General features: G+C 34.3%; 1 protein-coding gene across 7 annotated transcripts in view; it reads left to right on the forward strand.

Moving 5' to 3' along the window:
• Positions 1 to 19071, forward strand: part of Gtdc1 (glycosyltransferase like domain containing 1) — a 388745-nt gene that overhangs the window by 158696 nt on the left and 210978 nt on the right. For 6 of the 7 annotated variants that reach the window (XM_070023661.1, XM_070023690.1, XM_070023653.1 and 3 more), the window contains 2 exons: positions 8655 to 8822; positions 13066 to 13239. In XM_070023661.1, coding sequence (XP_069879762.1) covers positions 8655 to 8822; positions 13066 to 13239 — 342 coding nt within the window. Of the gene's footprint in view, positions 1 to 2531; positions 2632 to 8654; positions 8823 to 13065; positions 13240 to 19071 lie in introns of all 7 variants that reach the window. The other variant, XM_070023699.1, reaches the window with a different exon arrangement.

A 19071-nucleotide genomic window follows, 5' to 3' on the forward strand; every position in this document is an offset into this window, starting at 1 on the left:
CCCTAAGATAAAAGTAGTGGGCTCAAAAAAATTATATCAAATAATGCTTGATAGAATTGTATTTGGTGTTCAAGTAAGATAAGGCATAGATGTATCCTCATTCTTTTTTCAGTACTGTGACTGTTTCATTTACCTTAGATGCTGTGTTTGCTAGAGTGTACCTCCTGTGGTAGAACTTTGAAGATGCTCATTCCATCGCCACAAATCATACAGCTAGAGCAGTATAGTTACTTAGTAAATATATAGTGAGTGTAGGAGGAAATAAAATGATTGAGGTTTGTGTAGTTTTTTAAAAATGTGATTTATATTCTTTTCTTTCTTAAACAGACTAAATAAGATGATAAAAATACTTGGAGTCACATTCTGATCTTAAGTGACTCAAAGTCAGTATGGAAAAAGTGGAAACGTAGAGGCTTTTGATCCAGAGCAACTTGTATTTGAAATACATGTCTGGTTGCTGTTGTATTAGCATTTGGCCCAACTTTTGTGTTTAAATGTTTTTTTTTTATTGTGAAAATATCATACAGAGGGTTTACAATTACATGGGCAAGATAATGAGTACATTTTTTAATCAAGCATTGTTGCCTCCTCCTTTGTTTCCCCTTCCCATCCCTTCCCATCCCATCCTCCCACCTCACCCCCCACCCCCGCCTGCCAAAGTTGTAAAGTTCGTTTTTGACATAATGTCTTGTACATCTCATTGTTGCAATGGGTTCACCTGTATCCCTATTTAAACAATTTGTTTTTCCCTTCACCTCCACAAATTATACCAACATCAGATACAGTGAAAGCAGGGGTTATACGCGAGGGAGGGACATACAAAGCAACAAAGAAATCATCTTATAAATGTGTTAGAAACAATAGCATGAAAGCAAAAACATTTGAATACTTATCTTGGGGTTCATTTCGCCTAACATCACTTATCTGACCTTTTCTGCTTGTCTCAGACATAACACTAGTTATTGCAAATGGGTAAGATTCGACAAGATGTTATAGCACTAGTGTGATGGTGGTGAAGACTTAATGAAATGATGCATGACAAGAATCTTGTATAACACATGCTTCCTTGTTTTCTTTTGAATATTATATTTAGTTGTTAATTGACATTCTTATTGTGGTAATGTAAAGATTTCATTATCAAAAGGTGAGAAAGCCTTGGTTTTCTTTCATCCGTCTCTGTTTTTTCCTTTCATCTTTCTCTTTTTAAATGGCACTTAGAGTTTAAACGCAAAAATTTCATTGCCTATGTAGGACACTATACCTGCTAAAAGTTCTGAGTGGTTGGTATTAAGAAAATTTTTAGTAAAGGACTCCAGCCCTAAAAGAATGTTAGCATAAATTTAAAAGTTATGTATGCATTAAAATTTGCAAACTATATGTACATATATTCGATAGTGTTTGTAATCTGTTTTCCTCTTTTCCTTTGTTGTTATAAACACATTTACAGAGTGTCTCTTATGGGTTAGTAACTGTGCCAGATAACAGGACTTAAGACACTGGAATAATTTGTGTTACCTGAATTTAAGTGGCACTTTTAGGTAAAGAAGCTCAATAAGTGTTGTGTAATTTGCCTCCTTAAGCATCTGTGAGACAGATCAGAGTGCCTGATGACTGCATTATGGATAAATGTTAAGAACTAGCCATGTGCTGAGATACTGCTCACAAGGCAGCTCCTTTCTGCACATACTTTGTCTGTCTTGTCACGTATTGCAGAAAGAAAGCCCACTTGTAGACAGTGCTTTCCTGGCTAATATGATAAACATGGGAGATGATAAACAGAACTACCTGAGTAAGTAAATGATGATACTCTATACCATAGGACAGTTTGGGGCAAACTGGATTCTCTAACCGTCTAAAAATTACTCATCAGAAGAAGTTAGGAGATAAAATACCTGTATCCTCTTTCTTTCAGATACAACGTCCATCTTGGATTTTAATTATTTAGTAAAAGGATACATTTTATTGTGCAGTTTCTTGAAGGTTTTCAAAAATTTATAGCATTTTCACTTGAAGTAGGAATGTTAAGATGAGTAACAGACAAATTAATCATGTTAAAATGAGTTTTGTAAATTGATGATTAATGAATATTAGAATTCAATTATTTTTTCTACACAAGTTCCACAAATTAAAACTATGTTGAAATCAGTTTAGCACTGGTGACTCAGGCATGTAATCATAGCTACTCAATAGGATACCTTGTTCAAGGATCATGGTTCATGGCCAGCCTGGGGAGGAAACTCCATGAGACTCTTATCTCCAGTTAAGCACTAAAAAAGCTGGAAGTAGAGTTGTGGCTCAAGTAGAAGCGTGTTAGTCTTGAGTATTAAAAAAGTTCAGGGACAGTACCTATACCCCAGGACTGGTATGCGTGTATACATGTACACACACACATACACACACACACACACACACAGAGTTGAAATCTAAGAATTGCAGTGTTTGAGAGCAATGTTCATTTCAGTGAGGTTAAGTACTGTCAAGATGCTTGGAAGTGATAAAATGAAAAAAGCTTTTGCATTGTTCTTCTCCAGGTTCATTAGACAGTTCTGTCATGCCACTGGGCCTTATTCGCAGCCCTAGCATCCTGATTGAAGCCAATATCATATCTTTTCTCCACTCTGCTGTTTTTCTGTGAGTCTCTACAATGTGTTTTCCATTCATTAATCTATTTAAAATATTCTATTCTGGTGTGTGTTTAAAGAAATCCCTGGTATTTTGTAACTGAATGTAATAAACTTGCGTCAACTTTGCCCTAAGAAATAAAATAAAAATAAATAAATAAAAATTCTCAAGGGGCACAAATAAAAATAACACAAGAGATTGTATATACAGTTTCAAAATTAATACGAGAATCTTGCCTTGGTTTTATTGTGACAGAACAACCAATGAAATATATTAAAAAACATATGCCTTTGGGGAAGTATATACAGAGTATTGCTACATGTAGAACTATGCTGTCCTTGAACTTACTGCATAGCCTAGGCTGGCTCCAGTCCTCCTGCCTTTGCCTCCTAAGTGATATAATTATATGTGTATGCTACTATGCCTGATTACAAATAATTGTTTAGAATATGGTAGGCAACTTGATGTTAAAAGGCAAAAACAAAAAAATAAAAAACAAAACTATACAGGTATATTGATTACAGAGTGAATAAAATAAAATAAAAATCATCTCAATTACATCTGTATATTAATCACTCCCTCTTACCATAAAATCTAACATTATTTTCCTATTTTACAAAGTCCCATGTGTTTTTCCAGTTTTTTTACTTCCTTGTCGAACAAAGTGTTCCAGTTCTTTATTCAGTTCCTTAACCTGACAATTGTTTTCTTTGTTTTTATTTTATTTGAACCAATTGCCTTGCAAATGATAGGTGCTTGGTAGATATGTGCTAGTATGAGTACCAACATGTGAATAGTGGCTCATGAATAATTATTGGTGATTCTCTCTCTTCTCTCTCTATGTATGTATAGAGATAGATAGATAGATAGATAGATAGATAGATAGATAGATAGATAGATAGATAGATAGATAGACAGACATATATATTTGTATTGAAAACATTTTCTGTAAGGGAATATTGTTATTAATAACTAAAAGTACAGTAGTGGTATTTCAGAGTTTCAGAATTGGACAGCAAGTGCAATTGTGCTAATCAAGATGAATTTAGAAATTAGGTTATCAAAAACAAGTCAAACACCTGTTTGGGAAAATCATTTAGGCAAGCTTTTGTATATAGATGGTCAAGGAAAAAGAACAACAGTGAGATGAATGAAGAGGGCAAGAGGTGAAAAATGCAGGCCAGAATCAAATGAATATCCTACAAAATTAAGAAAGAGGGAAGGGGTGGGTGGGAAGGGATGGGTGAGAATATTGAAAGAGGTGACATTGATCAAGATATATTGTATTCACAACTACTTTGTTAAATGCCAGCTTCTTTGGATAACTACTTAAAGATTAAGAAAAACACACAAGGGGCTGGGAAGATGGCTCAGTGGTAGAGCGCTTGCCTTGCATGCTCGAGGCCCTGGGTTCGATTCCTCAGCCCCACATAAGCAAAAAGAAAAAAGCCAGAAGTGGCGCTGTGGCTCAAGTGGTAGAGTGCTAGCCTTGAGCTGAATTGCTGAGGGACAGTGCCCAGGCCCAGAGTTCAGGCCCCACTACCGGACCCCCCAAAAAAACACACACACATACAAAAAAAACAGTGAGATAATGATGCTTGTCCCTGGTGGTTCATATCTCTAATCCTTGCTTATTCTTGAGGCTGAGCTCCTGAGTAGCATGGTTTGAGGCCAGCGGAGCAAGGGTTCAAACCTCAGTACCAATAATAGCAATAACAAAAATGGGTAATCATCCTGAGTCATATGAATCTGTCACAAGAGGAGCAAAGTGAGAGGAAAGTGGAACAAAGTGACATAGCTGGATGAATTTAAGCTTTCGTCAAAGACCTACTGAAACCAATCAGATCATTTTTTAAGAATGAATAACATAATTCAGTCTGATATCTGTGAACTATGTACTTTGTCCAGTTAGGTGATAAGTGTTTTCAGGAGTAATGGGATCTGTTGAATAGATTTCATAGGTTAATAGTGAGAAAACATTGTTCATGATGGGTTATTTATTACTAGAGTATATGGTAGTTGTTGGAGTATTGAATATTTTCCCCTTGTGTCTCCGTTTTATTGTCCTTCCTTATCACATAAGATATAACAGTGTGCATCTTGATGATAATGCTCACAGCCCCACAAGGCTTAGGTATATTTTAGCTCCATTTTCTCTTTTATATATTAAGTAAATAGGGTAAAAAATACTAGGTTACTCAAATGAAACAGAAGACAGCAAATTCACTAATCTTTGAATTTCATTGTGTTTAATGGTTTTGGAATTCTTTAAGCAAATATGATTCAAATCAACATTCAGTATGAACCAAAACAATTGAAACACGTCTGTAGATACTACCCCAGTTGCATAAAATAATGTTAATGTTCTTGCAGCATTAAACCATTTGGGTTAGACAATTATAGTAGCAACATACTCATACTTTGAGTAAAATGGTAAGCTAATGAGATAGACGTTAATTTGAATTTCGAAGACATTTTAAATATAAGTTTCTTTTACAGAGACAAAAATTACAATTTGAAGCCTTCTGGTGGTCTAAAAACAGCTTAATTCTGTAGTAGCTTGTTAATAAGTACTAATCCAGCTTATGCAGTGATTGTAGTATGTCATGTTTGTGAAAGATTGCTCAACTGCTTTCTCTGGGTTTTATGTTAATTTAAAAATATTAAACATAAAACCTTATAACATCTTCATGCTGAGATAAACTGTTCAATTTAACTTGTGCTCAAGCAGCAGCTGTCAGGAATTATCTTGTTCCTAGTGGTTTTTGCTGTCACCTTGTGCCCTTTGCTGCCAGAGACACACTGTAGGGTGATAAAGCACACCTTGTTAGGATTTATTGCGTAAATAATAGCAGAGGCATGGTGAACACTGGAAGCTTAGGGGTTAGCTGATGGTTGAGAGATGCCATTAATGGTATAATTATCAACTTTTAAAATCTGGTGATCGGGAAGAAGTAAAAATTGCCTGAAGATAGGTAATTCCTGAAATCCTTTCAGTGGGAATGTTCAATGCTTCTTTTGGGATATCAAGCTAAAGATTTGAGAAATTACTCATTTACCAGTTTTACTTAGAAATGAATAAACAAAGAGGAAATAATTTTTAGCAATAATAGAGATAAACAAGGGCTGATTCAAGTTTGTCATAAAATATAATTAATTATCGTTTAATGATTAAATCATAAGTAGTATTGCTATAGGCATTCAATCTTAAATGGTGAATTTTATGAACATCATTTTCATTTTTCTTCTAAATATATTGCATTCTATTTTGGTAGTTGTTTTGAAGTTTCACCTTTCAGTTTAGATTTTTTAATTATGAATCAGCTGGTGGATGAGCTGAGACCAGAGCGTCTAGTCAGAGTGGAATAAAAGTATGGCCTTAGATAAACAGTTACTTCAGATGGTCCACCCTCAAGAACATCTTCATGTAGGAAATTAACCATTGAATGATGACCAAAAATATGTACATGATGCATTTTTTGTTCATGGAATGTAGAATTTCTTTCCTTCCACTTACCACCATTTCATTCCTGTTCTCACAAATCTATACATATATTGATTTGTACCTTGCCAAAATTTTACCATAAGACTTTTTTTCTTGTGCTAAGCCTTTTCTATCCTTATTTTTTTAAAGTTTTTATAATTGTGAAAATATTGTACAGAGGGGCTACAATTATATGAGCAAGGTAATGAGTACATTTCTTATCAAGCATTGTTGCCTACTCCTGTTTCCCCTTACCATCCCTGCCTTCCCATCCCCCACCCCCCCAAAGTTGTAAAGTTCGTTTTTCAACATAACGTCTTGTACTTCTGATTGTTGCAATGGGTCCACCTGTATCCCTATTTAAACAATTTGTTTTTTCCCTTCCCCTCCACAAATTATACCAACATCAAATACAGTGAAAGCAGGGGTTATACCACGGGGGAGGGACATACAAAGCAACAAAGAAATCATCTTATAAATATGTTAGAAACAACAGCAAGAAAGAAAAATCTTTTTTTTTTTTTTTGTTGGTCGCTTTTCCTGAACTCTTCAGCTCAAGACGAGCACTCTACCACTTAAGCCACAGTACCACTTATGGTTTTCTGGGTTAATTGGAGATAAGGGTCTCATGGATTTTCCTGCCTGGGCTGGCTTTGAACTGTGATCCTCAGATCTCAGCCCTCTGAGTAGCTAGGATTACAGCTAGGATTACAGATCTGAGCCAATAGCACCTGACAAGGACAATGACTTTGTACACTTAATTCACTCACATTAATTAATCGTTAATGTATTTGTACATTTTTATTATTTGTATAAACATATACATATGAATATGTGAGTTGTAGTTTTTCTTACTGAACCCCTTAAGAATTAGCTGCAGACATCATGATATTTCAAATAAATAATTTGACTTAACTCCTAAAAGAATCATGTATATTTTCCCATAACTATAATAAAAATAGTATACTTAGTGAAAGTTAAAATTGATAACAATTTACAGTCTTATATTTGCTCATGTTCTAATTTTCTCTGACAATATTCTTTCTCTTCTTTCTTTACCAATCAAATATCCATTCAAGGAATGAATATTATTTTGGAGCCTCTTTATTTTCTATTAATCTAGGTATTTTTTCTTTTATGTTACTGGCATTTTTGGAGCTCCAGCCCAGTGAATTTACATAATATTTATATGGTCATTTCCTTACCACCAAATTAGATCAGGCATATTTAATAGATATATAGCATCAATGATTTATGTCTTTCTTAATGTATCATTTTGGGGAATGTATAATTTCACTTTGTCCTATTATAGTGCATAGTAAATTTTATCAGTTCATTAAGTGGGTATCTACTAGATTTCTCCAACATAAAAGGTACTATTTTTCTTTGTAGTTAGTAACTGTCATATAGGGGCTGAGTTTAATGTATTTTTCTGTCTTGTATGTGAAAATCATTGAGCTTACTCAGGACTTAATGATTTAAAAATACTGAGTCCTTGCTGATAATAGTGTATGTTGCCGGGTGGAGGTGGGGTGGGGGCAGGGAGGGAGGGAATAAAAAGAGAGGGAAAGACAACTCAGTAATTAGATGCAGATATCCATCTATTCCCTTCTAAGGAGACTATTGATTGGTTGAAAGAAATATATTGTCATTTTCTTTGCTAAGGATGGGATTTATAGATAACCAAATACCTTAATTTTCCATAAAATTTCAATAGCAGTTTTAGAAAGGCTTATATTTGATAGAATATGGACTATCTTTAGACAAAACAGTATATTATTTGACCATAGTTTTCCTTTTGCTTTAGTGGGATATGGACAAATATTTTAAAAAATACACTTTCTTTGTAAGATATTTCTCTTACGAAGAGTAAAACTGTAATATTGCAGTGTGGTTTAAAAGGGATTGCTGGCCTTTGGTCTTGTGTGCTTCTTACAGCTCAGGAGAAGCTACCATTAGCAATCCAGTAATGGAAAAGAAAAGGTTTTTAAATATACAAATATTATAGGCTACTTTTAAAAAAGGATGAAAAATCATGCCGAGAGAGGAAACCACACTGATAAGTCTATTGCATAAATCAAAAGGGTTTGTGTCATAACATGAACATGTGCCATTCCTGCTCATATATTGAATTTCAGTAGTTGGTTGCATAAAGGAGTAAAGTGTGATGAAACTGGCAAGCAAAGTATTCCCCAGTCAGCCTTATCTTTGTTCCATTTGTCCTTCAGATAGAGCTTTTCTTGGCTTTTTCAATAAAATCCATCCAGCTTTTTTTTCTTTTTTCTTTTTTTTTCCTCCCCCTTTTTGCATCTCTCAGTAACTGAGCTATGAAGACCAATGAGATTCAGGGCTTTTATAGTTCTTAGCAGCTGGTCTTTAAGAGATCAAAACTTAGAATGCTGTAACATGGTATTAAGGCTCAACTATTGATGTGTCCCTATTGGGAATATGTTCTTCTTGGGGTGGGCAGAAGAAAGACTAGAGAATAGCAAACAATGACCCTTCAAGCATGTTTAGGAAAGTAAACCTTAATTTCTTTGTTTCCTAGGATTCTCTTTGCAAGCTCAGTGCTTAACCTGACTGAACTGACTGCCCTTCGGCCTGACCTTGGGAAATTAAAAAAGATCCTGTACTTCCATGAAAATCAATTGGTATATCCTGTAAAGAAATGTCAAGAGAGGGATTTTCAGTATGGCTACAACCAGATTCTTTCATGGTAGGTACATAGCATCGTATTTAGCTCTTTGTCATCTTTTTCTTTAAAGATACTTAATGTTTTTCAATTTAGAGACCTACTGTACTTTATAAATACTTTAACATAGCTAGCTGTAGATACTTAAACATTCCTTCCCTGGTAATAAGTACTTGTGCTTCTGTAGTATACACAATATCATAGCATGAATACATGATTGTAACAATCTAATTATATAATGAATTATCTTAACTATTGTGTACAGCATTCAAAATAGAATCAAAAGGTTGACAAATACCTTTGATCCTTGCTTTCCTGATTTACTATTTAAGGCTCTTCACTTTTAGCAACAGTAGTCAACTCATACTCACCAGGAACTTTTACTCTGTTCAGCCAAAGTTAAAAAAGAAATTTACCAGGCTGGGAAGGTGGCTCAGTAGTAGAGTGCTTGCTTTTCACGCATGGGCCCTGGGTTCCATTCCTCAGCACCACATAAGCAGAAAAAGCCGGAAGTGATGCTGTGGCTCAAGTGGTAGGTGCTAGCCTTGAGCTGAAAAGCTGAGGGACAGCGCCCAGGCCCAGATTTCAGGCCCCACGACTGGCAAAAAAAAAAAAAAAAAAAGAAATTTACAATGCTGGATCCTGGTAGCTTGTGCTTGTAATCTTAGGTACTGAGGAGGCTGAGATCTGAAGTCTATGGTTTGAAGCCATCCTGGACAGGCAAGTCCATGAGACTCTGATCTCCAGGTAACTACCAAAAAGCCAAAAGTGGTTCTGTGGTTGAAGTGGTAGAGAGCTAGCCTTGAGCAAAAAAGCTCAGGAACAGTGTTCAGGCCCTGAGTTCAAGCTCCAAGACTGGCATGTGCACACATGGGTGCTTGTGCGTGCGCACGCGCAAATACACATATACAGAGAAATAAAAACGAAAGCAAAACAAAATCTTGTCCTTTTTTTCTTGTGTTTGTTTGCAAGATAGGAAAGAATGGAAAATGAAGCTTTCTATGTTTTTATTTTTTTTGTTGTTGTTGTTTCCTTTATTGAACCTTTTGAAATGATATAGCTTTAATATACATTTCAAAGGTGAGGGTCTTTTTCTGTTGTACCATCCACAAGGTGTATATCCTGATGATTAGTTAATGAAGGAAGTTAATAACTGCCCTGGTAAAATTGAACCAGTCTGGCAGTGATTGGGTACATTTAACTCACCTTTATTAACAGTTATTACCTATTAGAATTGATGATGTGTTTAAACAGATCCTCAGCTATTGCAAGTGTGCTTGATATTTTGGTTGGCATAGAAAAATAGCTACATGGTAATAATTCTGTGTTTTGAGCATTTTGTAAATGTTTCCCTGCAATCATTTTTACAAGCTGCTTCAATTGTAAAGTAGCAGTGCTATCAAAATACTGTGGAACTGTTTCACATCAAATGTCTCATAAAATAATCGTCTTAAAATTTCATAATAAAATTAAAATACTTTATTTTATGCTGAAACAGAGAAACAAAATATGTTTTAAAATGAAAAGAATCATTTTGTGCTTTATCAATATGGAAAACATTTGTAATATTCTTATGATTTCTTGAATTAGCTTCATTCTTTTCTTCAGATAGTGTGTGTTTTATCACCCCTGAGAAATCACTAGGAAAAAAAAATTAAGCCTATTTTTCCTTTTATGGGTAGCTTTAAAGTTGATGGAAGTTAGAACCACTCATATCAGGCAGGAAATGTACCAAAAAGACTATTTCTGTAAAATATCTTACATCTTTAACTTAAAAGCCTAAATTTTTTGAAATGTAAGTAGATGGAATGCATGTTCTTTGAGGGCAGATATTATAATTAAGATTTTCTTACTGGTCCTTACTTTCTTTCATTTAAAAAAAATGTTTTACTCATAGAAAATTTGCACTCCAAAAGCTTGCACGTGAGTGTTGAGCATTTCTCTTCTCAAGAGTGTAAACTGATAGACAAGCTAGGAAAGAAAGAAATGGGCTTCATCATCTTTGGCTTCTTAATGGGAAAAAATGGTTTACAGTTGTCTAGAGGAAAAATAAGAGTGTCAGAAAGCAATACTGCTCCAGTTCCCCTTGAGAAGTATGACTCCTGCTTCCTCAAATGTTTCTTTAGGTTTTATTTATGTATTTATTTATTTATTTTGCTGACTTCTGATTTTGTTGGCATTGTCAAGATTTCTTTCTGGCTATGTGGCAGTTAAGGACTTTAAGGCTAACTGACATAGGAACTCACCTTAATCAGAGGTTTCAGTAACCCTCTGACTTACGAACACATGTCATAACTATATATTCTGGCCTGTGGGTCGCTATTACAATATGTGGTAAATGATGAAAACAGACTAGCTGTAAAACATCTTTCAACTTTTGGTATATTATTATATTGGTTTCCTGATTACTTACTGTTGTGTCAGCACTTCTGTGACATTCCTTTGTATTATCTGTGTTATAATCACATCTATTCTCCAAATTTATACCAAGGAGCAACAAAAAAGACAAAAAATAAAACCAAATTTGTATATAGCAAATTTGTATGTGTTTTTTTTGTTTTACTAGTATTAATTATGACAGATATTCCTGTCTCAGTAAATATGATGTAAACGAAATAGAGGATAAGCTACAATCTATCCTCTCTAAGCTCTACTTATTTTTGTGTATTTTACATTCTTGTTTTCAGTGTTATTTATGTGTCATTTTTAGTGTAAAATAAGATTGCTTTGTTTATTTAATCTTAAATACCTTCTTTTGGAAGTGTTTGTATATATTTATTGTGATCCAGTAACCCTGAATAGTTGATTAAATGAAATAAAATTTTTTTGAAATCAACTGATTAATTTACTATACCAATATTGTCTCATAAAGTCACAATACTATACATTTAGGTTTCATATACCTCTTCCATGGCTATCATTGTATTTGTTGGTATCTAAGAAAATGTTTTAGGCAACCTATTTTGAAACACTTATGATATAAAAATTTGCTCTCATATTTTCATATACCAGTACATTGTATGTTAGTTTTACTTTTACAGTATTAAGGGGAAGAATACAGTCTGTTTGATAGATAAATGATAACATCATCCTTCTTGTGTAGGTCAAGAATTTTATAAAAAGTAACACAATTTCTTAAAGGGATAAAGGAAAGGCTAAAGTAGAAAAGACCAACCAAATAGTACTGAAGATATCAAGGTCTAGTACGAAAACATCTTTGAATTAGTTTTGATGGTGGTAGGAACATACCAATCAGCTGTATATATAAAGATACTGTACAGAGTGGTTACAGTTACATGAGTAAGGTAATGAGTACATTTTCTGTCAAGCATTGTTACTTCCTCCTTTGTGTTTCACCTACAATCCCTTCCCATCTCAACTCTTCCCCTACCTCCACAATTTGTAAAGTTCGTTTTCAACATAGTCTCTTGTACATCTCATTGTTACAATAAGTCAACTATATCCTTGTTTCAGCATTTTGTTATTTCCCTTCCCCTCCCCAAATTAGAATAATGTATATAGAAGAGACAAGGCACCAGAATCAAATACAGTGAAAACAGGGTTTATACCACAGGGTGGTGGGGGGAGAGCATACAAAAGAAAGAAAGAAACAAACAAAATCACATAGTACATTAAAAACAACAATGACAAAGACAAAATCTCTTGTGTCCCTATCTTGGGGTTCATTTCACTTAACATCATCTTATATGGTCATTTGTACATAGTTTTGACCTTTTCTGTTTGTCTGGTAAGATTATCCTACATGTATACTAGTTATTGCAAATAAGGGAAGTCATGGGATTTATGTTTCTATGGGTCTGGTTTACTTCACTTAATATAATTTTTTCTAAGTCTTTCCATTTCCTAACAATTTTTTCTTACTAGTATAGTGTACACCGTTGGAGAAACTCAGTGAGAGAAACTGGGCTACAAAGGCATTGCTGTCCTTAGTGTTGTTGATAATATAGAAAGATCTTGGCATCCTGAGGAAATATGCTTTGTTTGAAGTCTTACATAATTTCCACTAAATTGTTTAATTTTTCTGTTACCTTTCCCAGTAGTACCATCAACCTCAACTTCCCATGATAGGATACTGACAACTAACTTATCCATTAGCATTGGATTGATAGATACTGATGGGAACTACAGTATTTATTGCAAACTTAAGATGCAGTGTTAACTCTGATTTACACACAGGCCTTAGGCTTGTAAAGTAACTTGAAATGAATCTGATCTCATCATTTGTACTTCTTGTTTCCATTTACAGCCTAGTGGCTGATTTGGTGGTATTCAACTCAGTTTTTAATATGGAGTCATTTCTCACTTCTATTGGAAAATTTATGAAGCTGATTCCAGATCATAGACCCAAGGATCTGGAAAACATCATCAGACCCAAGTGCCAAGTTATTTACTTTCCCATCAGGTTTCCTGATGTGAGCAGGTTAGTGTGTTCAACTCTGTTTTTAATATTGTGGCGTAAATTATTTCTCTAATGTATAGAAATTGATATTCTTGCAAATTTTAACTTTTCATCATAAGCATGGTTAGAGAATAGAGTTTGATCTCTCTATACTGTGATTTTTCAGATTTTTAAGTTACCACATGTCCAACCTCAATGGGTAGTTCAGATACTGAGTTCTTCAGCCCTTTGGTTTTTAACACTTACTGATTTTTTCTTATTTGTAGTTTTGTTAGACAAATCATTGTCTAGCACATTTCTCTCCTTTTACCTTTAGCTTAGGCCTGTTGTTTCAAAATGCATAATAACTCTTGTAAATCAATTAATCTTACTTCATGGATAATTTTAATTTCTTATGCTGCATTCTTTTTCTTTTTCCCTTTTTGTTAATATACTAATATAAATTATTTCAATAAAGAGGTAAAACTTCCAAATTGAGTTGCAAATGCATTGAATTGCCATTTCTTTTTCTTAGTACTAAGGACATTTTTATTACCTTTGATACCAGGCCCACCTTGAATTACCAATGGATGATGTTACTCAAAAAGAACATTCTGGAATTCTTTTTCACTTTGATTAAAGCTAGGAAAACTATTATTACTACCAGTAAGAATATTTCTTTCTTGTGAGTAGAAAGTATATTTAGTGGGACTCACACTAGCTCGGCATGCTAGTATGAGTATAAATGGGTCCTTAAATGGAATTTAGGGACAGCTGTTTCTTCCCTGTCTCTTAAATGAAGACTGTTTGTGATTTAATGTCCATGCATGCCATGCAAGAGGTTAGCATTAATTTCTATGTTCTAGACTTAATTCACCCAGATTTTGCTGTAGGGGTAGAGTCTTTATGTTTACCAAGTATTGATTTATTGGAGTGTCTCACTAGTTAATATTTCACTAAAAATTCTGCTCCACTTGGAGCAGACCACTTGGCCCAATTCTTATTTATGGATTACAGAAAACAGAGGCTCAGAGAAATAGAGACAGGCTTGCAGTGCTTGTCATTGTCACAGACTGGGTTAAGTTTGGCTATCTAACTTATGATTTAAGTTTCTGTTTATTGATAAAACTTTCTATCAATATAGGTCATTTACCAATAACCTTAAATGATTTACTTTAATTTTGAAAACTATGAACTAAGATAATGAAACCAAGATCACAATCATTTTTAAATACATGTGTGTATATAAGTATGTATATATTTCAGATGTGTGTGTGTCTGTGTGTCTGTGTCTGCATGTGTGTGTCTATGTGTGTATAGTTATGTCTTACTGTCTGTGGAAGATTACTTCCATGACTGTTCCCCTAAGGATACCAAAACTTACAAATGCTCAAGTGTCTTATTTAAAATGGTGTATATTTGTATATAAGCTATATACATTCTCATATATTTTAAATCATATAATTGTATCAAATACAATATTAGTGACATATAAAAAGTTGTTATAGTTAAGGAATGATGACCAAAAAAGTTTGATATGTAATTAGTATAGATAAATCTTTTTCCTCATAAATATTTTTGATGTGTAGTTTGTGGAATTTATGAATAGGGAACCTATGAATACAGAGGAATGACTATATGTAATATCTACGTATATATCTATGTATATATATAGTAGTATATGTGTACGAACATGATATATAGTATTCTTATGTGTGATGAGAAAATTTGAACTTTTGAAAACTCTACTTTTTTTCTTTTTTAAATGCTGGTCTTAGGTCTTGAACTCAGGCCTTGGATGTAGTCTCTGAGCTTTTTTGTTTAAGGCTAGTGCTTTGACACACTTTAGACACAACTCCATTTCTGGCTTTTTGGAGGTTAATCTGAGATAAGAATCTCACAGACTTTCCTGGCTGGGCTAGTTTTGAACTATGATCCTCATTTTTCAGATTCCAGAGTAGCTAGGATTACAGGTTTGAGCCAGTAGAGTCTGGCTTTGCTTGTTTTCGTATCTATCAGAAGTGAAAATGCAGTTGTGTATTTGATTTTTTTAAATATGAGCTTTGCTTTTTAAAGTAGGTTTTTCATGTAATACTTAGGCATATGTATATCCTTAAGTGAATGAGACTTACAGCTCATCTTAATTATTGCCGCTGAAGAATCAAATAAACGATACGTTTTAGAATTCATTTGCATCAGATATGCTCCTACAACATCATGTTTAATACACCTGTGGCAATTCAGCAGCTTATTAATTTAGAACATATTATCATAAACGAGTCTAGCTAAATAGAAGAAGGTTAAGAAATATTGTGGCCCAGATAACATTCATAAGCAAGGTCTTAGCCCAGAGTGTTTTTTGAATTATTTTCAAATGTTAATTTGCTTTGTACAACTCGAACTCATATAGTGTAAGTGATTATTTGCATGAATGACAACCATTCTAATGCCTGCAGTTTAAAAAGCATATTATTTTGTTGAAATGTTGAAAAATACTTGGCAATTCCAAAGGCAAAATAACCAAGGTGATTAAAAACAACAGAAACTTTGGATTTGTTCTATCTTTCTTCTTACATCACTTGGTCATGGCAAAATGGATTTAAATAAAAATGAAGTAGAGGGTATATTGTTAATTAATTATACTATAATCAAAAAAGAGAAAAATGCCTTATTTCCTGCAAAATTAGCAAACTAATAGATATCTCACCTAAACAATGAATAATATGGGACTTGTAAAACCTATTACTACCTTTTGTTTTTCTTACCCCTTCCCTGTCTAATTACTAAAGACCAGAAAAATAGTGACAAATGAGATTATTCACTTGCAGTATTTCCTTATAGGTATTAAGCATTTGGGGATGAGAAGGCTCTTAAGCGGTGACCAAATATACAAAGATTTGATTCTTGACCTACACTTACTGAGATCTGTGCCGGTGGACCTGAGCCTAAACTGTTTAATAGTTATGGTTACATTCACTTTTTTTCCTCAGAGAGGTGATAGGATAATAGGAATGTTTCAGAACAGAAGAAAAGTGATGATATAGAGCCAAAAGAAAAAAGAAAAAAAGAAAAAAACCCTGTAATAACAATAGTTGTGCATTATGGAAGATGAATGGGAACTGCTGAAGCAGTGGAGATGGTGCTTTAGATAGAAGCAAGGTTTCATCAGTAGTAGCAATGTGAAGATGAAGCCTAAACACCCAGAAGCATAATTGAGTGGAATAGTGGTGTCGACAAATAAATGTTCCTTTTTGAGCCATCCCTGGTGGCTCATGCCTGTAATCATAGCTTACTCAGAAGGCTGAGATCTGACGATCATAGTTCAAATCCAGTCCTGGCAGTAAAATCCAAAAACTGGAACTGAAACAGTGGCTTTAAGTGGTAGAGCACTAGTCTTAAACAAAAAGAGCTCAGGGACAGCGACCCGGCCCTGAGTTCAAGTCCCATGAGTAACACCAAAAATAAAAGTTCCCTTCTGATTACAAACAGTTGAAAATATGCACAGAATGCTTACTATTGGAGGTTTCCAAAAGAAAATAAAGCATTATTTATTATATAAAAGAAATATAAAGCCTGGTGACAGTGATTCATGCCTATAATTCTAGCTACTCAGGCAGCTAAGATTAAGAAGTTTTGAGGTTTGAAGCTAGTCTAGACAAACAAATCTACAAGATTCCTATAGTAAAATGACAAGTGAGAGCTGTAGGACTGTAGTTGAAGCCCCCCAGTCTGAGTTAAAAAAAAAAATTGTGTGTGGTTAATACCTACTTGGACAGCAAGCACCAAGGGCCTATGTGAAGATAAGAGCATATATTGAGAGCATTCCAGTAAGTACAATTGAATGCTTTTCTCTAGTTCTTTTTAGTTTGATGAGTACAAGTAGAATGTAAGTGAAAAAATGAGTTTAATTAGATCAAAGGGGTTCCCATTAAATGTGATGCATATTATGTAAAAGATTGGAGATCAAGTGCAATATGGTGAATATAATAATGAAATGTAGACATTAAGCTGGAAATAAAGGTGAAATAGGACAATAAAGAAATTGGCTCAATCTATAGGTAATTACTAGTGAGATCAAAGGATTGCTTGAGTCAAAATGATAAAGAAAATAAACAGAACTCATATTCATCTAATCTTTTGGCAAAATTGTTCTCTGTCTCTTTCTCTTCTGTCTTTTTCTCTCTTTAGTGCCCATCCTGGGCCTTTAACTCAGGGCCTAGACACTGTTTCTGAGATTTTGGGCTCTAGGTAGTGCTCTACAACTTGAGTTACAGCTTCATTTTCAGATTTTTTGGTAGCAAATTGGAGATAAGGGTCTTATAGGACTTTCCTGCCTGGACTAGATTCAAACAATAATACTCAGATCTCAATCACCTGAGTAGCTAGGATTACAGGTGTGACCCATTAGTGCCTGTTGATATTTTTCTTAAGAACAATACTTACCACTTCCAGTTTTATTCCTATTGTTCTCTTAACGCCTTTGGATGGAATTTGTTTGGGTGAAGGGCCTCAGTGACTTCCATGCTTCTACATTTGTTGGTCAGCTTTCAGTACTCAGCTTTCTTAACATGTCTTGATAGCCTTTGAAATACCAGGACACATTTTTAAATTGGCTTTTAAGACACACAATTCCCAAATTTTTGCATAGGTTGCTGCTTCGTTCCTGATTGGTTCCTCCTTCTCATACTCATTTCTCAATGTTGAATACCTTGTCACTTGTCACTTAGGAGTTGACTGAGGAAGTGCCCAAGACTGAGAGAAAATCTGAAAAGAAAAGAATTGTCAGTGGGTCAATAGTGAGATATGTATTCTGTAAATCAAAGAGAAAAGAGTTTTAAGATGATCAGAAGTAAATTTGGAACATTTGGATCAGAAATAAGCTTATGAGTATTAAAAATTATCCTGGAATTCACCAAGTAAATGTTCAGTAGTACCCTGCCCTGAAAATTTACAGAAAATCTTATGCTTTTTCCTTTCTTTTGATAGACAGAATAATTTAGCATTTAACTATGAATGAGATTCTCAGTATGCTTTTCTGTGTTTCTGTGTTTCTAAGGTGATCAGAGAAGGCAAGTAATACAGGAACCTAGAACTTATATCTCAAAGGCCCCATCCATTCTTAGCCTATCATTCTTTGTTAATGTAATTTGAGATGTCTTGATTATCTGATTTTTTTAGCTGACAGCAGATTAACAGCCACAAATTGGGGGTGTGATAAAGGCAGGCTCACTGACAGCAGTAAAAAAGTGACAGCTGACTGACAGCTTGACAAGGGAGGAGAGAGATAAACTATTTAAAAAAATACATTGGAAATGAAACAACAACAACAACAACAACAACCATAGCATCCTGGAGTCATTCTATGGCAGAGCAGGCAATTCTGTACCTCAAATAACCCTTGCATACATTTCTCCATGGTTGTATAGCTTGTACATTAAAAGGATGACTGTGATTTATTAATAGAGATTAAATAGTTACTAGTTAATTTCCATTTTAAGAATGTAAGGAAAGATAATCCCCTTTAGGAAGAAAGTATAAATGACAGCAAATGGAGGTAAATGTTATACCTTTCTCTTAAAATGTGCATGAACCATTTTCACTTAAAGAAGGACAAACATCTTGAAGCCTTTCTCATGCAGTTGTGATATCTTTAAGCTTTGGGGGACATCTGAATGAGATACCATTTTTAGATCTCCCTGAGTAAGCTGTGTCATTGACCATCTTTTCCTTTTCTGCTGGGTTGCAGAGTGGTTCTTTTAGTACTAAAGGCTTCCAGGTCTGATGGATGATTGGTGGGCAACAAAGCACATTTTGCATTATTAATACCAGAAGACAAATATCTTCTTGGACTCAGAGAGATGAGAGTTACCACTT

The sequence above is a fragment of the Dipodomys merriami genome, unplaced genomic scaffold (genome assembly GCF_024711535.1).
Source record: "Dipodomys merriami isolate MVZ:Mamm:240054 unplaced genomic scaffold, mDipMer1.0.p SCAF_1, whole genome shotgun sequence".
Classification (NCBI taxonomy): domain Eukaryota; kingdom Metazoa; phylum Chordata; class Mammalia; order Rodentia; family Heteromyidae; genus Dipodomys; species Dipodomys merriami.